This window comes from Etheostoma cragini, chromosome 4 (genome assembly GCF_013103735.1).
Source record: "Etheostoma cragini isolate CJK2018 chromosome 4, CSU_Ecrag_1.0, whole genome shotgun sequence".
Lineage (NCBI taxonomy): Eukaryota > Metazoa > Chordata > Actinopteri > Perciformes > Percidae > Etheostoma > Etheostoma cragini.
In genome coordinates this window covers 26,517,106-26,541,624 of record NC_048410.1, presented here as the reverse complement: position 1 = coordinate 26,541,624, position 24,519 = coordinate 26,517,106, and the positions used below count along the sequence as shown (strand labels likewise).

At 38.5% G+C, this 24,519-nt stretch overlaps 1 protein-coding gene across 1 annotated transcript in view; it reads left to right on the top strand.

Annotated features, from left to right (window-relative positions):
• cntn2 (contactin 2) overlaps window positions 1–24,519 on the top strand; it is a 67,775-nt gene that overhangs the window by 13,987 nt on the left and 29,269 nt on the right. The window contains exons 2-6 of the mRNA XM_034868250.1: window positions 17,219–17,360; window positions 20,371–20,512; window positions 23,036–23,211; window positions 23,450–23,545; window positions 23,924–24,136. Of these exons, the coding sequence (XP_034724141.1) occupies window positions 17,300–17,360; window positions 20,371–20,512; window positions 23,036–23,211; window positions 23,450–23,545; window positions 23,924–24,136 (688 nt within the window). The 5' untranslated portion in view covers window positions 17,219–17,299. The remainder of the gene's footprint in view (window positions 1–17,218; window positions 17,361–20,370; window positions 20,513–23,035; window positions 23,212–23,449; window positions 23,546–23,923; window positions 24,137–24,519) is intronic.

Below are 24,519 nucleotides of genomic sequence, written 5' to 3'. Positions count from 1 at the left end.
ACAATCTTCTTATGTTGAAGTTTTATGTTGTATAGACCTACAGCTGCAACACATGTATATGAAAATAAGCTGTCTGAAATAAATAGCGTAGGATATATATATATATTTTTTAAATGCATCTCTGAGAAAGCACCTTCACTTGTTTCAACAATAACTGATTAAAAGAGCTAGGGAGAGAAGGGGGAGTGCTTCTCACAGAGAGACGGACGATCATTATGAATGGGTTCCAGCACGGGTCGAACGGCGGATACACACGTCGTGACTTGTGTGTATGAAATGTCTGTATCGTCACTGCGCTGCATTTTTATGAACTATGATATTCTGGACATGGGTCACATCTGTCGCCCAGGTCCAGCAGCCTCCGTCTCACACGCTATTACTCTACGAACTGAAGTTAGTTGCGTTCAATAATTTCTTCTGTGTTAGGAGCTAACAGCTAACAGACGCTAACTAGCACCAACTAGCACTGGTCACTGCTGTTGTCCGAACAATAACACAGACGGGACAAAATGTTGCTTTTACTGGTAAACTGGTAAACCTTGAGACCGACGTATTACAAACTGCTATCTGTTGAGTTTTCCTCCCGTTACTCTGTCCTCTGTGACTGTCTACATCTAGAAACTAAGCTGCGCTATGCAGGAAACAAGTCTGACTGACCTATGATCAGACGTGTATTTACGTTTACGGAGTGGTAGATGCGCAATGCAAAAAAAAACAGAGCGGGTTTTAGGAAGTCAAAATCGTGATCATGATTAAAATTCGATTAATTGTGCAGCCCTAGATAAAAGTAGCTACTAACAGGCCGAGTTAGGAGGAACTTGGAAAATAAGGGCTTCTTTAAGTGTTAAGTGCTGATTCTTTTGTTCAATTCAATTCAATTTATAGTATCAAATCATAACAAGAGTTATCTCAAGACACTTTGCAGATAAAGTAGGTCTAGACCACACTCTATAAATTATAAAATATTGTAGTATTCTAGAATTCTATTAATTCCCCCAAGAGCAAGCAACAGTGTGACAGTGGCGTGGACAAGATCCCTTTTAGGAAGAAACCTGGGCCAGACCCAGGCTCTTGTTAGGCGGCGTCTGACGGGCAGGTTGGGGAAATTCACAAAATATTTGATCACTGAAATGAGCCCCTTAGGCTGAGAGAGCTATATTGCTTAAAGCATATTTCAATTAAAACAATCCAACAATGTCAGCAATTAGATCTTAATGTTTAGAGTCTAGTTGGAGAAAGACATGTTTCTAAAGGGAGAGATGACATATTAACTGCTGTCATCACACAGCCATCAGCTTAATTAAACAGTTCATTTATTTTCTAGAGTGATGTCTCTATGTTATATATGTTGTATGCTTTTAACGCAATTGTTTTTCATTGTTTATGCTACGTATTTTTCATGGGTATCAACAGATCGACCAATTTATGTTTCTTTTCTGAAATAACAGTGTAGTTTCACAGGTGATAGATACACTTCACTTTATTTAAGTGTTAATATTTCTACGTGTTGTCCTATAGGATATATACATCCCAAGGTCTTGGGATAGGCCCAAGACCTTTAGCACACAAAATTTACAATTTTCTTTATGTTTCCAAGTTTGTCTTTTAAAACAGCAGGAGTTATTATGTAGATAAAAAGCACAAGATGAATATTAGGAAAGTAATGCACAATTCAAATCAACAAACCAGCATGCATAATAAGAGAACCAAAATCAAACAAAAGGAAAAGAATAACAAAAACAAACCCACATGCAATAAATACTCAGTTAATACCAATATTTACAAAGCCAATTTTTGGGTGTTTAAACACTTGCCGATGCAAATCAGCTCTGTGCGTCCAGAACAGTCCCTTACATTCAGAGACTTTTTGTACCAGTATCCAGAACAGTCTGTACACATATCCAGAACAGCCAGAACAGTCTGTACACATATCCAGAACAGCAAGCGTGGGAGGAGAAACACGCCAGGGAGCGTTGGCCCCTTACCTCTAGGCACCCGGAAGTCTCAGCAGCGTCATGCTAAAGGCTGTAGTGTGCAGCTGTGATGTGGAAACACACCATTAAAACAGGGTCGCAATACATTGTAAGCAAACAGGCAGGAAAACTGGAACACTGTTTTTGTAGGCTTCGTGGTGCAGGTGGGCACAGTTTATTTTTGTTGCCGTTTGCAGACCCTGGGCTGTCTACAGAGACCAAGTTTTTTTTTTACAGTGTGTTCTGGGGACAGACAACTCAGATAGTGAGAAGATGTTTGTTATCTGTGACAACAAATGTTGTAGCCTAAAAAATGCGTGACATCGCTTAAAGCACCTTTAAACATTTGTTTAAAGTAGTATCGGTTCATTCACCGTTTAGGCACCGACAACGTTAACAAAGATACCCAACCCTACTAACAACAACGGCATTTACAAAAGGGATGCTACGTCCTCCAGTCTCATTCACCAGAGAGACCTACTGGGGATATTTGGTGTCATTCACATTCAATTCAATTCAATTTTATTTATAGTATCAATTCATAACAAGAATTATCTCAAGACACTATACAGATAGACCACACTCCAGAATTTACAAGGACCCAACAGTTCTAGTAGTCTCCTCCAGAGCAAGCAACAGTGCGACAGTGGCGAGGAAAAACTTCCTTTTAGGCAGAAACCTCGGTCAGACCCAGGCTCTTGGTAGGCGGTGTCTGACGACCGGTTGGGGTCGACATGTGGATTTGAACAGATTAGAGCCTGACCAATGCACTCGGACTGTACTGCTAATAATATATATTAACCAGTATTCAGTTTTTGAACAACATATAACACCTTTAATATTTTTCTGCAAGGATTCCTCAAATCTAGTTATCTGTATTTTTTTTAACCAAAATAAATATGGAATAGGAAAATTGCAGTTAGAAAAACAGCTTGTCAGTTCTCCCTGGTGGACAAGCTATTTAACAGCCACACTGTCTCTTAATGACCTGAAACATATCTATGACATTTCTCTACTGCTCTTGCAAGAATTACACCAATAACAATATGTCTGTGATAAATTAATTTCAGCAGGTAATTAAATTGGCTGATGTATTGGTTGGCTTTTGTCATGGTTTTCAGGTTTAACAGCATAAGCTGGGTTAGATGTAAAGATGAAGTCGAATATGAAGAAAAACCCTTACCCTATTTAAAAATGAGTTACATTTCACATTTTCTGTAACAATGGCAAAATAAATCTGTTGATTATTGCAACGTAGTGTAAACTCAAGGTTGTCAAGTGTTAACTGTAATGCAAGCATTTTCTGAGTACAGTTTAAGAATCCTGACACATAAAAAGCTAGCCTAGTGTCTCAGTTTACCGCAGGGTAGGGGTAATGTGAGCGTAGGTATGGAACAAGTACATTCCTGGGGGGATAAAATAACTTAAACGTCCATTTTGTATACTTTTGAGTCCTTTCTCTAAAGCCAGAGCAGCATGTCAGCACAGACAGTCTGTCACTTCAGTCTGATTTTCTCCAAGAATCACGACTTGTTGCTTCATCTTGTGGGGGAAATGCATTTTAGTGCTATCACACAAATGTCTTTATGTCCCTTTTAATTGTTCCCAGTACTTGTCCATTGATTGTCTTTATATTCTCTTGTGCTGTCCCCACTGACTCCTTCCTTGGCTGCTGGCTTTAAATCCGCCAACTGAACAATTTTTCTTTTGGTATTCTAGTGTAGAGCCTGACCGATAAAGGATTTTTAAGGCCGATACCGATTCACATATTTGGTTATTTATTTATTTATTTTAATCCCAATACACATAACAAAACATAAACCAATTTCCCTAACATTTATTTATGAGTTCTCACTAAAATAACATGATAATAATTTGTTATATTGTCAGACAGACAGAACAGAGGAACATCCCAATTTATTAAACTTCTGATAAATAAAATGTGTAAAAATACAATCTTTAGATATGAAAATGAAAGTACTTTGAACAAAAACAAAACAACAAAAAAGAAAACAATGATACCGGCCCGCTATGCTAGTGGCACAATGTCCGTTCTGTAAGGCAATATTGTTTCAACAACCTGTGTTAACCTAACTAATAGGGGTGGGAATCACCAGACGCCTCCCGATACAATATCATCACGATACGTATTCCACAATTTGATGTTATTGCAATTTTAAACTTATTGCAATACTCTGCAATATATTGTACCTTTATTTCAACTTCAAATTTTTTCCCAATTTCAAATGGTGTCCCCAAAATTAAACTTTGTCAACATCTGTTTTATCCTAAAAGATACTGTACATTTCTCTATCATTTCAGTTGTATTACTGCAAAATGGGAGTATGAAGCAGACAACCTGACCAACACATATATAATAAAAGATCTATACTTTGCGTCTGTGTATTCATACAGTATTGCTACTGAATTTCTCACGATATTATGCTGAATTGATTTTTCCCCCCACCCACCCACCGGAACGATTGGTTCATTTACATTTTTTAGCATACTTATATTTAAACAGTTGCACATTTTGTTTTTCCGATCTTGTATATACTTAAATATTTGTTCTTACATTCTTATATTTTATTCTTATATTTTGTTATTATAATTATTATTATTTCATGTATATTGTATGTATGTATATTTTGTGTGCTGCTGTAACACTGTAATTTCCCTTTTTTTTGGGATAAATAAATATCTATCTATCTATCTATCTATCTACCCCTACTAGCGGAATTAGAGCAGAATGTAACTAAATTGGTCTGCGATAAGCCGATGACATTTGATCACATAACCACACATCTGACAAAACGTCTTCATACAGCTAAGACTAAGTCTGGAGCTTCAGTAGTTATTGAGAACTTGTTTGAACTAAATTGTGCCCGCCGCCCCGACTATCAAAAAGCAGAGCACTGAAAGTTGGCACCAAATGCTTGGTCAGATTCTTAATGGTTTCATGTTTACTCATAATTTAAATGTGCTCTTACACTAACCCCTAACCCTAATTGTTGTATACAAATTTGTTCAATCATAATAATAATACATTTAATTTCTATAGCGCTTTTCAAGACCCAAACTCACTTTCTGGGGCAAGGTAGATTGTGTTTGTACTGGTGTATCAATTTGGGTTCCCCTTGCAAATCAATTTCTGTGTGACAGCGGAATAGTTTGAGTGAGTGAGTGAGTAGAATCCAAATTAACTTTAACAAAACCGCTGATTATAAATCATAGAAACATAAAACATTGTGGAGCCGATTTAATCAAGCGTTGGAAAGTTGATCCACAATAGGTAATGTGAACTGGGATTAGATCGTAGAGGTTAGTGTAACCCAGTAAATTTAGTCTTCATGCTTGGCTAAATTTATAGGAGGTAGGATCACAATTGTTCCGAAAGGCTATTATGTAGGGACGGGGACCAAGACCCGGTGCTAATACCACACTAGTATCTACCAACCCGAAAAGCAACGCAGACTTTGGTGCCTCATTTCGGTGCCACTGTAATGCCTTTGCTGTCCCCGGACGCTCCAAAACAGATGTTAGAGTCAACAGAACCATTGCTGCGTGTGACACTAGTTAACATTCCAACAGCGGGACGTCCAACTTTCTGTTGCTGCCGTTGACGGAAAAACAACAGACTGTATGTTTACTTGAAACTCGCCTCGCCAGCCTCGGTGATATACTAGTGAAATGAATTATTGTTATATGCTGTTGTTATTACATTATTAATAAATCATTTAATTTTGACCATATGGCCTTAGCAATAAACAAGCCGCTCAGAAATGTCCTTTTTTATTTTTTATATATCGGTTCAGGCACTGTTTAGGTACAGTTTTTCCGGAAAACATGTGCCTCATACATCAGTGTAACCCCAGCTCATCTCTTTGTCCCTGTCTGTCTTCTTCTCGCTCTGTGTCTCTTGGTACTGCTAGTGTGCAGTGTCACAGATGAGCAGGGACAGACAAACCAATATTACAGCGCTGGTTCTCCACAGGGACTCTGGCGGTGTGGATGCCTGACTCCGCGGGTCACGGTGTCTGGGTCGGGGTCTCAGGGGAGCCTGGAGGCCTCCAGATGGAAAAGCTGGGTGGGGGAGCGTATATGTATGTTAATGTTGTCTGGTTCCCTGCTGGGTGACATGGGGGTGCAGAGATAAGCAGGATCATCACTGGCACTATTAGCAGTAGTTTGGGACAGTGAATAATAGCCCTTGTCTTAATAATATAGTATCAGTACATTCTATAAGGGCTTTACAGTGATGCACAGTACATGCTGTGATTATTTTTTGGTGCAGCCATAGAGTTGGAGTTTAAAGATTTTCCAAAAGCCAGTTTGAGATCATGCTATGTAGATACACAGCCACAGATTCCCAAACAATCTTGAAGGAAACTCTTCAAAATCAATTTGGCTGTCAAAAAAACTACTTTACAAGTAGCTATTTTTGTCTGTGTTCCTGTCTGTGTATGTCCTCTTTTGCTAGCTAGCTACACTTTCCAATCATAAGCCTAGTACCCCAAACATTACATTACACATTTCCAGTTTGTAACAAAGTGGGAATCATCTTACTGTCCCATATTTCATAACTGTGAAGCTGGCAGTGGCAGCCACAAGAATATTCAATAATGTAAGATACGTTGCAGAACAATCTGTAGAGAAAGTTAATGAGCTACGTGCTTGTTTTACCAAAGTTAAACTGCATGTTTCCGTTATGAGGAAGTCCAACCTACGGTTTCTGCCATAGGCTGTGTTGTGTCTTTATGAACGCTTCCATCAAAGCGTACGTATCAAAGACAGTATCCCTGTAAAGATGTAAACCTGACTCAAGAATTCAAATCATCACTCTTTGCTCTTCTTCCTTGTTGCTAAATGCCAGTTAAGCACAATTGCAAGAACTTGTTGACTGAACGGATGTGATTACATCCTTGACCAAATCAGTTATACAAACTATATATTCAGTCAGTATCTGTATATATATATATGGCAATGCTTGGTTGGAACTCCTTATAACTTAGAAAAAACTTTCCAAGGTTTCCTAAAAGTCTAAAAGTAGCACCAAATGTGTGTCACTCAGAGAATTTTAGGTCACTTTTTGGACTTCACTGGGGCATTTAATAAATAACCTGAAGGAAAGTACAACCACAGTGGTCTCTGAAGAACTTCAATGGCCAAGCTGTCCCCAGGGTGCACCACTGACCTTTTTCCAGCCAACAGCCTTCTCTGGCCTCAGGTCAGCTGTAAGTCAGGACAGGAAGTCAGGGGACAAAGTGAAGACTACTGAGAGGCAGCACTTATATCAGAGGTCAGAAGTCACACATCCGGCATTTGTAGGCCACAATACTTTACATCTGGTGACAGACACACGCGCACACACACACACACACACACACACACACACACACAGAGGCTGAGGCTGTGAAGTTTGTCCTTCAGCTGGGAAGAAAGTAGAACAACAATGCAATGAAGCAGAGAGGAGAAAGTGGAGTAGTTGTGTCTTGTTTTTGTGTGTGTGCACTCTATTTGTGTGTGTGTGTGTGTGTGTGTGTGTGTGTGTGTGTGTGTGTGTGTGTGTGCATAAGAACAGAGGGGTATGCTTAATAGTATGAGGACCTGCTGGATGCTAATGGGCCATGATTTTGTATATGTATTTAACTGCACCTATAATATTTATGTCCCTGTAAATTCTTCTTTTCAGGTGGTCTTAAATACACTGTTAAAATGGGTGGTTCGTTAGTACAGTGTTATTATCAGGGCTTTTTGTTTTACCAGACAAATAGGGCAAATGAAAGTATGAAAGGTTTTATCTAGTTGCGTGCATCCAACATAATGATAAATCAATGAATTGTTCTTATTATTCTTATTATAGGTTAATATTATATTATATATTATATTAGGTTATATTCTTATTGTATTGTTTTAGGAAGAAAATGTCAAGAAATTGTGAAAGACGTTTTCTCCAGGCCCAAGACCATGTGTACAAATTATTAGTTTGTCTGACCAACAGTGCAAAATGCAAAGATATTCAGTCTACAGTTATGTCAAATAGGAACACAGCAAATCGTCACAACTGCAGAGTGTGAGCAATATCCTAAGTCTAACTGGGTTGAGTAGGGTGCAGTCGTATTTTGGCAGGTCTCGATCTGACTCCTTAGTGGATCCAAGCAAAGCATAATTCGGGGCAAAATATGAATCCCCATTTTTTTGCTTAGAATAGATATCATGATTCTGGATTTACCCTACAGAGATCTGAGGAGCAGTTAATCATAGTCCTCACAAATCCACCGGAGTTTAAAATTCCAACACAAATCAAATGGAGGGTTATGGAATCGGGCCGAAAAGAGGGACATCCAGCGGTTTCTGGCGGCACCTAAACAAATCCTGGAAATGAAACGTTGTCGGTATAGTCATTTCAAGTGACTGTTATTTAAGTGTTCCGTGTGGATTGCTCTTCAGTAAATGGTTCTCTGTTCATCAGGGCCAGAGGTGGTGCAAGGGACTCATAGAGCCACCATTGTTTCACTATGATCAAACGCACACACACAGACACACACAGAGAGTAGATGTGTTTCTCTGTGTCCTGATGAAGTCAACCACAGTGTGCATGAAGTCATCCTGCTCTCAGGCGCCTTGCTGCCCTTGTTAGTGGATGGGAAACTATAATAGCTGGTTGAGGGTGTAGCAGGCAGTCTGGAGATTTTTATCTTCCTCCTATGTTGGCTGCCTGGGTACTGGCTCAGGAGTCATTATGCACTGTCTTCTCCAGTTTTATCTTAGTACAGCGACAGTTCAGCATCTGATATCATCGGCAAATTTTTTCATCCTTCAATGTTGTGGGAATTGTGCTTTTCCCTGCATGTGGTCGGGCAATGAATGCCTAACTTGCACAAAGTGGCGGCTCGTGGAGTTACCCTGCAGTGTTAATTAGATGCTAAATGTACAGTGCATAGGTAAAGTATTCACAGCACTTCACTTTTTCCACATTTTTTATGTAACAGCCTTATTCCACAATGGATTCAATAAATTTTTTCCACACAATTCTATACACAATCCCATAATGACAACTTGAAAGAATATTTGCGGATTTATTAGAAATAAAGAACTAAAAAATATTATGTACATATGTATTCCCAGCCTTTGCTTAATACTTTGGCAGCAATAACAGTCTCAAGTCTTTTGGAATATGAAGCCACAAGCTTGGCACACCTATCTCAGGGCTTTCACAGGAGCGTGGTCGCGGTTTTTCTACGGTTTTATTAGTACAGTTGATCCCGCGGCAAGACCACCAGCTGCATGCTGGTGAGAATGGAGGAGAATCATAGATAATAAGGTCAGAACTATAGCTCAAGAGTTGATCACTGACCCTGATGAGATCAACTCATCAACTGACAGCAAATGTTCCTATTTAATAAATAGGATAATAGAACCACCAGAGGCCAGTATCCATCAGAAAGACATAGTTAATAGTGCTAAAGGCCAGACCAAGGTCGAGCAGCCCTGTACTACTACACTGCACTTTCTTTACTCAGCACCCATTAATAATACATTAGTCTGAGGAAGCATGGCTTAGTGCCTGTAACTGTAACTGCACAGAGGTCATGTTTGAAGTATTTAAATGCATAACAGCTTCTGTAAAAGCGAGCAAGGAATTGACCTAAACAAAAAAGGTCCATATTGAGATAGGAAGAGGGACGTTTGCCCTAATATGGTTAATGTTTGCAAAATAGGGTTTGGTTTTTAAACGGCACAGAGTACATCAGACAATGCAGCGTGAAATCTAGAGTTTGCTATTTGAACAATGCGGTCAATGGAGAAGATCAATATACCCCCGAGGTCTCCCTGCATCTGTATGAGAAGCCCACTTGTTGTCTGGTTGGCCAAATTCTCCAGGAAGACAAAATGGTCTAAAGGACACTGTAAGGAGTCCTCTGGGCCCTGGTCCGGGGCCAGCTTCAAACTCTGCATCGTGTAATCAGCTCCATGCAGTGTACCAGCCAGCAATTACTTATAAAACCAAAGAAACATGGGAATCTCTTCATGTTGTCCGGCACTAACGGTGTGCCACTACCTAGATACTGTAGATAGATAGATAGATAGATAGATATTTATTGCTCCCAAAAAAATGGGAAAGTGTATTGTTTCAGCAGCAAAAAATCTGTCACACAGCACAGAATATAAATTTAAAGGAAATACTAGGACACAATAACATGAAATAATATGATACAATATACATACATAGAACATACATGAAATAATAATAGGATAAAATACAAGAACAAATACTCAAAATATATACATGTTGGGAATAGAAAATATGCAACTGCTTAACTAGTAATGAAAAAAATGTAGATAAACCGATTGTGCAAGTTGCACTTAAGGCAGTATTGTGATGTTTCAGAGTCTTATTGAGCACACAGTGATGTGGTTTTATTGCATGTAGTAGGAATGATTCTTGTTGCAGTCCGTGCAACAACAAAGCTGTTGGAGCCTCTCAGCTCTCAGAGAAGGTGCTCCTCTGTTGGACCAGTGTGAAGTAGAAGGAAGCTGAAGGATATAAATACTGTTCTCTGAGAGCTGAAGCGAGGTGCACAGAGCTAGTTTCTACTGTGCTCCTGTGCACCTCAGAACAAACAGATAAAGTGTGTATGTGTTCTTCAATTCAGATCTGAATTGAAATGCACATACACACTTTATCTTATAATCAACATACATACAACAAACATTTTGACTCTTGAAATATGCACCGGATTCCAGGCTTGTATTTTCAGATGGGATTTAACTATTCTCACAAAGAAAAAATACAAGGTAAGGTCAGTCAAACTATTTGGTCTGAATGCAGAAAAAATCCCTCTAGTCGTACTTTTTAAATGTCAAGTATTTCTTTTCTGCTTTTCAAAAGGGCGACTTCACACAACAGTGCTTCGCAGGAGAGATTAAGCACTGGTGCTTCATCTTACTATTCTTTAAACACCGCACTCAAACACACACGTATCCCTACACACTCCCCACAGCGCATGCATAAGGTCACAATGGCTCCAAGGAACAGACCTGAGCATGTTGCATACCATCTGCAGGGTTTGAGAGGTGGAGGGACTGTTGGGTTGAGCTCCACTGTCCGCTCAGCCATTTCATGCATGACTGCCAGCAAAGGAGAGCAAGGCAGCTGGTCCACCATGTCACCATACGAGTGTTTCAGTGTCTTTACAAGAGTCAGATACCGGCAGACGCTGGCGGGCCAAATAACAGACCACATGACTAGTAATTCATCTAGGAAGTAAGTCAGAATTAAAAGCGTAGTTTGGTAGTAAGTTCAGGTACAATTATCCATTTTAAAGGTTTTCTGAAAATAACAATGTGTATACACTTTTTCACTAGGAAACAAAAAATGTCACAAAACAGACAACAAAAACCGTTCAACAGTTCACAAAATGTTGGAATTGTTATTTTTCATGTTTTCCTATTTTTGCTTATCATTGTATGCCACTTTTTAATAACGGGTCTTGCACAGCCATCTTCAGACTCACCAGTAAAGTTTCTGCTTCATCATGGTGACAGAAAACTGCCCACAGACAGAAATATTAACCCCTCCTTTGTGGTAGTAGGACCACCACCAGGACCACATTTTGCTGTGATCAAACATAAACAGATTTCCCCAACACTAGTTAATTGTAGTTTATGAATTCTCACTAAAATAATATAATAAGAATTTGTTTTATTGTAACAACAGAACAGAGGAACATCAAAATATATAAAAGTTCTTATGAATAAAATTTATAAAATACAAACTTAAGACATGAAACTTAAAGTCCTTTGAACAAAAAAACAAACACCAAAAAAAGTGTTGCCAACAGGGACGTTGTAGAGCGCCCTCTGGTGGACAAAACTATGCAGCGCCAACACTCATTACTTGGTTGACCGTCCATTTTTATTTTTTATTTTAAATATTCATTATAAATTCTGATAAATGTATGTTTGAAAAAATACAAAGGAAATGCCTAGTATCGGCCGATAATATCGTCGCATCGATATAAATAAAATATATCAAAAGCATGTAACTAAAGACACTTTTAGATATTAGAGTAACAAGATTTTAGTTAAGTGACACACAAATACATTTAATTAAAGATCTGACAGTTTATGTGGTCATCCTCCTCTCCCTCCTGCCTAATATATGATCATCTCTGCTGCCTGAAACTCACCTTAATGGTATGTTTTCAGGTGCTGTTTGTAGGTTGCTTATCTACTGTTCAGCAGGTCTGATGCCGAAATCAGGACAGAACATTACATTCACTGTAGATGACATGCATATTCATGAAACCTTTAGGAACCGTCACAGCTTCATTTTAGTTTCATGTGAATTTCAGAGTAAGGTCTGCACCCAAGTAGCAGCTAAATCCATCAAAGTTTACTTTTTTAAACTGACTCCCACCCAGGAACATATTTTTTAAGAACAGCAAGCTGAAAGGTGTGTTTACTTTGTAATATTTGTATTTAATATATAGAACTTCTTAAAGACAGTTAAATGTGAGTTAACAGCGTGTCTATGCCCTCTTTTTTTTAATTAAACGTTTACACATTCCAAAATCAATCATTTTAGGGAAATGGGGCTCAGGCGTAAATATAGCAGAACAAAGAGGAGAGGAGGAGTTAGGCACTCCGGTCACATAGCCGGTAGACATTGTTACCCTGTCATTGGATAACCATAACAATAACCATAGCCCCAACACAACACAGTAGGAACTTTAGCTCTCAGTCTTCCTCTATAATGGGCCTACCCTTCAAATTTCATTTGTTATCTTTTTTAAACTCTTTTCACACATCTCTCCACCACGCAGCCTTTACTTATCTCTTCTACCTCCAGCCTTATCTCTTTTACCTCCATTGAAATGGAATTGTACTGCCCCAAAGTTTGTTATGAGTGTTTGTATGTGTGTTTGTTCCTTAAGGTACCATGTGCTCCATCATTACATGTCGACAAAGCCATAAAGGCCCCATGGGCTCGGGCAGTCATGCTCCTTTATGGAGCATGAAGGTGAGAGAGAGAGAGAGAGAGAGAGAGAGAGAGAGAAAGAGAGAGGGATGCATTGTGGGGGAGGACAGATACATAGTGTGTTTCCCAAAGTTCAAGAGTCAATGTGAGTAAAATCCGGTTTGACCTTTTCTTCTGCCGTCTCTAAGTGCCCTTTAACAGCCTTGACTTGCGAGCACCAACTCGAAAGATTTGGACCTACTGCAGCGACTTCAGTTAATGCCTCTTTTAAGCAATACACTATACACTTAATGTGGCAGACATACACATGTGTATGTGTATTTTAGTTTCATTGATATATTTTCGGTGTTTTTTAAGAATCAGCTTGTTTTTCATTTTGAGATGAGAATTTGTAAGCATATGGAAAATGTGTGTATTCTTAATGTCAATTGTTCTGGCAGTCTGACCGAAAGTAAGAAATAGGGCTTTCCTCGTCTTCCTTTGAAGAAATCAAGCCTATAGCAATGCTAAAGGCTTTTGTGAGGCTGTAATGCTCATTGTAGAGTGAGCTTAAGCGTTAGCTGGATAAACCAAAGCACTGGCCGCATTGACCCGTTGACCGATGGCACTAGATTAAAAGTCTGTGGTACAACTAAGTTCACTAAGACCATAGATGTCTTCATAAATGTAGTTGTTTCAGTCCGAAATATCAACCCTGTGATAAAGAGTCACCAAGGTTTATTGGTACACGCTTCCAATGCAAGCTAATGTTGAGACATTTCTCTAAAATAACAAAAGTCAAGAGCTGGGAGATATGGGGAAAATCAAACAAAGGCTAGAACAGTCTGGTAAATTCAGAAAATGACATCACTTTACTGTAATGCAGCCTTTAAAACCAGGACAAGACAACACTTATGCCATGTTACGATATGATGATATCCAAAATCAAAGATATCTAATCTTGTATCACAATATCAATATAATATGAATATATTGCCCAGTTCTAGTCAACCCCTGATGGTGCTAGAGGAAAAGGCATGGGATCAGCAGAGTCAGTAGGATATGTCCTCTGAGTATTATGAATGTCTGTACAAAATGACATGGCAATCAATAGTGGTTGAGATATTTCTGTCTGGACCAAAGTGGTAGACTGACCTACTGGCCAACATTGCTATCCATAGAGCTGTAAACATTGTCTAGTGGTTGTTTGCTCAAACATTTAAAAACAATTCACTGTCAAAAGACCTTTTGTGATTGGACAAGTAATAACTGTTGTCTCTCTGAAGCAAGGTAAAACCAACATGATTATTATCCAAAAACAGTTGAAGCAAGAATTGTTTCTACAGTGGCCAATGGTTTAGTTCAGTAGGTACATACTGTGGCCAATATGAAAAGGGATGCAATTTGTTCTTTTTGCAAATGTGTCTCTCCAACACTGCTGCCAGCTCATTTTAACAGATGTAAGTAACCAATTTCAGCATGCAGACCTGCAGTCTCGGTAGACTGTTTCAGCAAAATATCAAATGTGCTTTCTGCATGTAATAAGCACTGAGCTGAATGCAATGTCCTCTTTTCTGATGCATCAAGAGTCAGGGGTAATTTGGACTTAAACTGTGCTCTAATTTCTGCCTATCTCTGTTGCTTCTGCTTTTACTCTTCCTCGTCTGCACTTCCTGTGCTGTGGCCATCCCTTTACTCTCAGCAGTTTGTGTGAGAGTTCAGACTGACAGTGGTGTGTTTGTGTGTTTGACTGGAGTGAAGTCGGAAAGGCCTTGTGATGCATGGAGACTCTGTTACAAGTAAAAGTATGAAAGTATCATTAGGAAAATGTACTTAAAGTATTCAAAGTAAAAGTACTCAATGCAGAAAAATCTTTAATTGATATCCATGATAAAATTCCAGTGAAGCAATAACTCATAGAATAAATACAGTATTGCAATGGCCATCAAATCTACTATTACTGTTTTAAATACATTTTGTTAGGTTGAAAATGTTAAGTTAGTCTTAATGGGATACGTTCTTGTGTTAGTGTCTACCTGGATTATAGGGCTAGCAATATAGCCAAAAACTTCAGATATGTTATGCTGATACAATTTTAATTTTCATATAATGTATCCTTGCTTAAAAAGCCCTTTGGTGATGAATGGGAAGTCATCTTGTCAGTCTTTAAACAATCAATGCTTAATCCAAGGCTCTTCAAAGTGTTCAAATTCAAGGACCCATTATCTGAAAGAGAGATTGATTAAGGACCCCTACAACATATCATGTATAGAATTAAGTTGCATATTAAAAAGGACCTACGATAGTGTGCAGGATGGCCTAAAGCCTTTAAACATACCTTTTTTGTGCAAAAATCAAATCAAATCAAATTCATTTGTCACATACACAATTATACACAGTACAATGTGCAGGGAAATTCCTTGTGTACCTGTTCCGTCTATCTATCAAATCCATGATGAAAGTAATATACAGCACAATAAAATGAGGTGGTGGGTGGGGTGCTAACTACAGCCTGAGTGAAGAAGATCCTCCTCTTCCTCTCTAAGTTTGTTCTCAGGCAGCGATAACGTCTCCCCGAGCAGCAGAGAGAACAGTGAGTTAGTGGGGTGACTGAGTTCCCTGAGAGTCTTTGTGGCCTAAGCCTTGCAGTGCCAATGTAACTGTCCTGCATATTTGGGGACAGCCGAGCGGACCACCCTCTTAGGGCCAGGTATTCTTTTTGGGTGCTGCTACCCATCCAGGTGGTGATACTTCCAGACAGAATACTCTCTATGGTGCCTGTGTAACAGTTACTAAGCACCCTGACAGGGAACTTAAAGTCTCTCAAGCGTCGGAATACTAAGCAATTTGGATTAATGTTGGCATGATTTTATAAATTATGTCTTAATGTTAAACATACATGTGGCACAGCTTTAGGATCAACTGTATATGTGGATGGCTAGTAGAGCCTGACAGATTTTTAAGGCTGATACTGATACAAATATTTGGTTATTTAAAAATCCGATATTCCGATATATTGGCTGATATATTTAAAAAGAAAAATTGAGAAACGCATAACAAAACTTAAACAGATTTCCATAACATTAGTTAATAGTAGTTATCTGTGAGTTCTCACTAAAATAATATGATAATAATTTGTTTTATTGTCACAACAGAACAGAGGAACATCAAAATATATTAAAGCTCTGATGAATAAAATACATGAAAATACAAGTTTAAGATATGAAACTTAAAGTCCTTTGAACAAAAACACAATGAGTGTTGCCAACAGGGACGTTGTAGAGCACCTCCTGGTGGACAAACTATACAACACCAACAGTCATAACATGGCTGACAGTCCGTTTTTATTTTATTTTTTGAATATTCAAATTCATTTATTTGTCATTATAAATTATTCTGATAAATGAATATAAAAAATATATACATACAGTGTATATATATATATATATATATATATATATATATATATATATATATATATATATATATAGCATACAGTAGATATGTATATATATCCGCCATTATGGGGGGCAGAGCATTTAGCCGCTCTGCTCCCCGTCTCTGGAACTCACTACCCCCCCCAACTCAGAAACATTGATTCATTCCCCCATTTCAAATCACAATTAAAAACACATCTGTTTATAACTGCCTATTCCACCTAAATGTCTATTGCTCTGCCTTTTCTGTTGCTTTGCTGTATAGTATTTGTTTTGCTGTATAGTATTTGTTTTGCTATTGTATAGTATTGGTATTTGCTTTGCTGTATTGTATTTGTTTTTCTGTTGTATAGTTTTTGTTTTTCTGTTGTATAGTTTTGGTTTTGTTTTGCTGTATAGTATTTGTTTTGCTGTTGTATAGTATTTGTTTTGCTGTTGTATAGTATTTGTTTTGCTGGTGTATAGTATTTGTTTTGCTGTTCTTAATTTATGAATTCCCTGCGCGGCGTCCTGGAGTGCCAAGAAAGGCGTCTTTAAATAAAATGTATTATTATTATTATAAATGCAGATACCGATAGTTTTAGGAAATGCCTAATTTCAGCCAATAATGGCTACCTTAGTGACTACCTTACCAATAGGCCAGTAAGCCTGTCATCAATGTTTGTTTTTTTACAAATAGGCGGATTTGTATTTGCTCATTATATGTTGGATTAATGACATTTTAACTTTAGAAAAATTTCAACCCCTGTTGAAGATCTCTGGCTTAATCATTTGAATTCCTTCAGAGCTATAGGAGTTGTATGCAATCTCATGTATGTGATCTTGGTCTACTGTTTTCTGCACAGGCCCAGGTGGAACGGCTACCTTGCTGTGAGATAAGGTGAATAGGTTTTTATCCTGATCTGTGGTTATACAGCTGGATCAAGATGAAGGAGCGCCTACTGTGTCTGCTGGTCCTCGGATCAGTAGCCCTGCAGGAGGCTGTCGGTAAGTTTCACTTTAACACTCACAGTCATGTTCATGTGGGTTCTCAGATAGAATCAGTGTTGTTGCAACCACACATTGTTTGGTCAAAATGCAACAAAATAACCTGGTTCTTTTGGAGCTGTGATTATTGCCATGTATGATACTACAACACTAAAAAGCAAGGCATTAACATTTACGCTAAATGTAACAGGAATAATGAAGGAAAATAAAAGAATTCATTCTAACACATAATTCATTTGAATTAATTTAAACAAAGCCCCTGTGATAATTCTAAAACACATTGCAGAATTAACAATGTTCTTTTGCTGCCTTGCTGGGAAAGTTTCTATTCAAATTTAGGACAAAATCTGTTAAATGAAGTGAAAATCAATGCACGTTTCCATCCACTGCTGTTATGGATTTAGCAGTTGGTTTATTGCTAATGCTCCAGTTGGATACCCAAAAAATCACTGAGAAGGAAGAAGACATTAGGAAATCACAACGCCAGTCAAATCTCAAACATTAAAAACAGATTTAAGAAAACATCATGTAAATGATTTATTTCATGTACATTTGTATTAAAATCCATTAATGCATAATTTTTGACAACCTCCGTCCAAAGATTTACTATTTTTTATCTCATTTCTTTTATTAATATTTTTTTATTATTATTTATATATATATATATATATATATATATATATATATATATATATATATATATATATATATTTTTTTTTTTAGACATTTAGAAATTAACAAACAATTACAAACAACATTCTGCAACTGGGAACGTGTCCCAGGGCCAAAAAAAGAAAGAAAAAATTGATAGACAGGAGGTATAGGGAGACAAAACAACACATGCATAAACAGACACATACACATACACAGAGAGACACAAGACAAGGGACCAACACCTGTGCGAGTTAAAGCAGAGGCTGTAGCTCCATGAATGCGTGCCGTAGAGAGCTCCATACACACCACATCCAAGAAGGAAAGGGTTCATGCATGAATAGATAGGTCATGAGGCGGTTTCCAACGGGTTGCAATCATCCTCTTCACAGCTGTAAGTCCAGCAAATACAGCACGTCTTTGAGTTCCAGAGAGATGAAAGGCTGAATTCAGAATTCAGGTACAGTAACATTAAACAAGTCAGAGATTTTGGATGCAATACTGTTTTAAAAGTGACTAACGGGAGAGCACTCCCAGATTATGTGAACATATGTGCCTTGTGCTTTTAATTTGCAGAAAGTGCATAAAGGGCTGTTAATTAATGTCATGTGGTGCATTTTCACAGTGGTGTGATATGTCCTATAAATGAAATTGTAGTGAATCTGCTGATGGTCTGGATTGCGTGATACTTCTCAAATGCTAGACCACACATCATGCCAGTTGAGATTGAGTTTGACATTCTGCTTTAAGTGACTCTGCCGACCACAAAGTGATAGAATAATGTATAATATTGTAACACAACTACTTGGCAAAATTGGGCCAGGAGCTATGTCTTAAGCCGCCATCTCTGTCAAGTCAGTCCCTCCGTATGAAGTTTTTAAAAGTGATTTTATACCTACTTCCCAATTTTTTTTATTATTTCTACTTATTATATATAATAAATATAAATAAAAACTAAATAATTAACTGTTTTCCTCTGGGCTGAAGGGAATTGTCGGAGGAATTTCCAAGTGTGATGACAAGAAGTCCTTGTAATGAGATACCTGGTTGGACTGACATCATTAGATCACCATGCACTGGGTCACAGCTCAGAGCCGTGGGCAGCCTGTACAGTAGTGATGGATGGAGCCTCTTACTGGAGAAAAGATTTACTCTCACCCTTCAACAGAAATACAACACTGCTTGTTAGTCGACCTTGGACAGTCCCAGCTGTATTTCTAAGGTGCCGTTTTATGCTACTGGAATGTATCATTTCTCACCCACACTGTGTGGGACTGTCAGTGTTTGGTTTAGTTTAAATGACATTTTCGAAATTCATGGATTTTACCTGGATTATCCTACTTGTCCAGAATATATAATTCTTCACTTTGCCCCTAAAACCTTTACAACAATGGGCTTCATTTACTAATACCTTCCTACATTTTTTCTTAAATTTGTTCTTAAACATCCCATGGCATGAAAATTTCACTTTATGACTTTATGAGTTTTTTTAGCATTATTTACATTTCCCCAGCCTGCCTATGGTCCCCCAGTGGCTAGACATGGTGATAGGTGTAAACCGAGCCCTGGGTGTCCTGCTCTGCCTTTGAGAAAAATGAAAGCTCAGATAGGCAGATCAGGAATCTTACCCCTTATGAGGTCATAAGGTAATTTGCTCAATGAGAACTGTGGCTAGCCCCCCGTACACCACCTCATTTTCTTTATGTGTATATTAATATTTCCATGGATTTTATTGTTATTGTTTTTATTAAGACGTAACAGGTAGACAGTACATTTAACTGCACAATATACTGTGTATTAATGTGTGTGTGAAAATGAATTTAATATTGATCTTGGCACAAAAAAAGGTATGTTTAAAGGCTTTAGGCCATCCTGCACGTTATTGTAGGTCCATTTTTAAAAGGCTGAACTTTGGGAAAGAGACTTCAGATATGGTATTAGGGGACCACTAAGGCCTATTTAAAAGACTCTTTAGGTATAGTATTAGGGGACCACAAAGGTCTATATAAAAGAGACTTCAGATACAGTATTAGGGGACCACTAAGGTCTAAATAAAAGAGACTCCAGATACAGTGTTAGGGGACCACTAAGGTCTATATAAAAGCATCCAAGGAGCACCATGTCTTGGGACTTTTAATAGTCAACTCGGAAGAAAGCAAACATTTTGACAATAAACTACATCAACACAACAGTATGTGGAGTTAAACTGGACCGACCCAGAAACCTATTAATAGTTCTACTTGTTGTTAAATTGAAATGTGAGTGGCAGCCAAATTATCCTGCATTACGTCGGCAGCATAATTTAAAAGGTAAAAGAAAAAAAGTTAATTAGTGTCTTGTTAAAACTGTTTGTTTCCAGGGGGAGACGTGTGTGTATCGGGTCATGACAGTGGGCCATTGTTTGAAGAACAGCCAAGCAGTTTGATCTACCCAGAGGGCCTGAGGGAAGGCAAAGTAACCCTAAGCTGTCAGGCCAGGGCCAGTCCAACTGCATCCTACAGGTGGGTAGCACACACACACACACACACACACACACACACACACACACACACACACACACACAAATACACACACTCAGGCATTTCAAAGAACCTGACCTATGAAGATTTCTACCACTGGAGTTCCACCAAAGTTGCTGAAAAATTGGTGAATTTATATATAAATATGATATTGTACTTCAACAAAAGAAACATATTGAAAAATAATGTAGTGTACGAGGAAAAGTGCATTTAAAAAATAAGACTTCTATTTCTCCCTGTTATCTGTTACCAACATGTCCGGGCGGCTTGCATTAACAGCTTTGCTGTTTTCTTTTGTTTTCATCTGCAATAATTTAACAGAGATGATCCCCCAAAAGCAAACACCTGCTAAAGGTGATCACAGTTCCTATAACCAGAAGTATTAAATAACAGACGAGCCAATGATGCTGTATGATACTGTCGGCTGACTCAGCAGCTGAGTCCTCCAGATTCAGGCTCTATTTCTCAGCTGCATTTGGAGGAGCTTTAGATCTGAGATGATGTTGACGCAGTATGACACACTGTATTATCATATTTCTCTTTTATTTCATGCATCAAGCAGTGCACATTGTCAATGTTTCTGTGCATACATCGTTTTTTTTTTCTTTGTTTCTATATACAGACTATACTTTGTCATATGCCTTTTGGAGATTTTTCCATCTTTTCTTGGCTTCTTTATAAATATTAATACATATTTTTAACTGGGGTGCCCAAACTTTTGAGTCCCACTGTATCACTCTCTATCAATCTCAGACAGCTACACTAGTGATAGCAAAGTCCACAACTACAACTTTTGGCATGTTATGTAATTCTTCAATATATTTTATATTGTGAATATAAATCACACTTATGTGGATGATGTGCATGTGATTATGGGTAGATTCTGTAGTTTAGATAAATCAAAAAGGTGAATGTATAAGTCCATTTATGATATAACATAAAACAAGCCTTTATTATCATTATATTACAATGAATATATAAAAAGTTGCAAATACTTCTTCATAAAAAAAGCTTTTATGACAGGTGACATTTATTGTGATGAATGTATAGGAAGTGAAACCATTTTGCAGATGCTGCTTTAACCACTCAGTTTGCCGGCTTTCTTCAGACAGATATGTGTAGAAGATATGCAATGGCAATGCGAGACTAATAAATAACAAAAGGACAAGTTGCGACAGGAACGTTTGCAATAATATCCTACATATTGGTGAATTCTGGAACGTTTTATGAAAGCAAGATTAGGTAATTGTATAAAGCTCTCTATATATGCTGCTTTTTCTAGGCAACAGCAAGGCACAAAGCTCCAGACAGAAGGGGGTTATAAGCAGGGTTGTTTCCAGAAATGTTTAAGTGGGGTGACACATGGGGGATCAATTATGAGTCACGGGGGCCCAGGGGATTTAATAATACTGAATATAAATATTGGGTAATGTAATTTTGCTAAATAAAACATCACATTCAGAAAAAGACAATCAGAAAAACAACTGCCGGCAAGTTACTTGGGATAACACTACCGAGAATTGAACACATTTACAAAGACAGACTGGTGAGAAAGGCCAATAACATTGTATGTGACTGCACACACCCCCTGGCATCTAATTTTTTTAACTACTGTCATCTTTGCGTCGTTTGTGCCAACCCCCTCTGACCAAGAAGACCCCAAGGGTTTATAGTGTAGTGTAGTGTAGTGTAGTGTGTGATGCATGTTCTTCATGTTATGTCTGTCGGTGTCTGATGTATGGACTATTTGTTTGTATCATATGTCTGATGTCTTGTCATGGAGTGCCCTGCAAACCCAGCTGTCCCACAAGGACAATAAAGTTATCTATCACTACATCACATACATTATTAATTTCACTTTTTTTATTAACAACACATTGTATCTCCATATGCAATACACATTTTCAATAGGCTCTTAAGGCAGAAATGGGAGACAATCATATTTCAAGGGGGACAGGTGTCACCCAGGGCCCCACTTCTAGACCCAAACCTGGATATAAGAGAAGGCAGCATCGGAATAAAAACACAGATACATCACTGACAGTACGATAACCAAATTCCAAATAAAACAATTCACTCTCAGTGGTGCTGTGACATGAGAAATACTTTGAACGAGTGTGTAGTTCCGTTTACCATAGAGTTGGTGGTTCTTAATGTGGCTCAGGACTCATTCTCGTCCTCACTGCTAATAAAATGTGGACACATGAGGCTCAAACCACCTCGGAATATGGTCTGGGTGATTGGATGTCAATGTGTTCTGACTGAGTGTTTTCACCTATGCTCAGAGCTGTCCGCTTGTGGTTCGATCACTCAGATCGGATTATAAAACCAAGCCAGAACGTGGCTTAACACCCTGGAACCAGTTGTGTTTATTATTCATTTATTTGTTGTGTTCTTATCCTTGCTCTCTCCTTGATGTTTCTTTTATTTTCCCCAGTTTGTGAATTGTGATTTTTGGTATTGGGCTAAAATAAAGTTGACTTATTCTGACACTTTGTCTTGCAGATGGCTTGTGAATGGCACAGAGGTACCGCTGGGTTTGGACCTGCGCTACACACTGGTGGCTGGAAACCTGGTGATCAGCAGCCCCGAGCCTACTCGAGACACAGGCTCCTATCAGTGTCTGGCCATCAACCGCTGTGGCACCATCATCAGTCGAGCAGCTAACCTCAAATTTGGCTGTGAGTGAGACGGTTGACCTTTGACTGTCTGAGCCGCCTGAGTGGCTCACTGCGGTGGCAGAGATAGAAGGCATTAGAAAGACTATTCATAGGATTTACTTTGCACCACAAATGTGCTTTGGGTACTATCAACTGTGTACTATTACTGTTTCTCTTATGATCTGTATACAGTGTATGACAGTGATCTTTTTTCCATTACTTGTCTTTTTCTACTTTACACCTTTGCATGTTTCTGCAGACCTCCATGACTTCCCACCAGACAGCAGGAGTCCTCAGACAGCATATGAAGGCGTAGGAACTTTCCTGGCCTGCCAGCCCCCTATACATTACCCAGGTATCCACTCTACTTCAAGGCTCCTGAAAAACCTGAAATATTACACACTAGTTATTCAGTATTTTAAATCACCTGGAAGAAGTGAGAGACAGTTAAATACCATTAAAAAAGGATGTGCTGTCAGCGGGAAAATTATTTTCATGTCTTGAAAATTATATTCTTTCACTGAGATCTTGCTGTCAGAAAACCTTCAACATCACAGATTCACAGGTCACAGTGTTTAAAATTAGCAGAATTATTAACGTCTTTTGGGATAAGGATGAATATAAAGCACAATTTTGACTGACTCTGCTGACTGTTTCCGTTTTGAAATCATCCCAGTAAGTTCCGACTGTATAACAAAGTAATGTGTCTTGCACCCACCTGTCTTCCCCCCAGCTCTATCCTACCGCTGGTTGATCAACGAGTTTCCCAACTTCATCAAGAAGGACGAAAGTCGCTGGTTTGTGTCGCAGGTGACAGGTAACTTGTACGTGGCTAGAGCAGAGCCAAACGACACAGGGAACTACTTCTGCTTCACCACCATCAACATGGACATCAACACCAAGAGCACCTTCAGCAAGGCCAACGCACTTACCGTGCTGCCCGACGGTACGACTCGTTTGTTAGCTCCACCACCGACGTCTGCACAAACCCATATGAGCACACACAGGACAGAAAGCGCTTATGTTCAAAGTGATAACTGTTTAGCAACCTACTGGTTATTATTGATTAGGGCTGGGTATCTGAGTTCCACTGAGTTCCAATACTACACCTCAGGTTTGTTATTTTAAAACTAAATTTTTGTGAGTATACATACACTCACCGGCCACTTTATTAGGTACACCTGTCCAACTGCTCGTTAACACTTATTTTCTAAGCAGCCAATCACATGGCATTGGCCATGTGATTGGCCATGGCAACTCAGTGCATTTAGGCATGTAGACATGGTCAAGAGAATCTCCTGCAGTTCAAACCGAGCATCAGTATGGGGA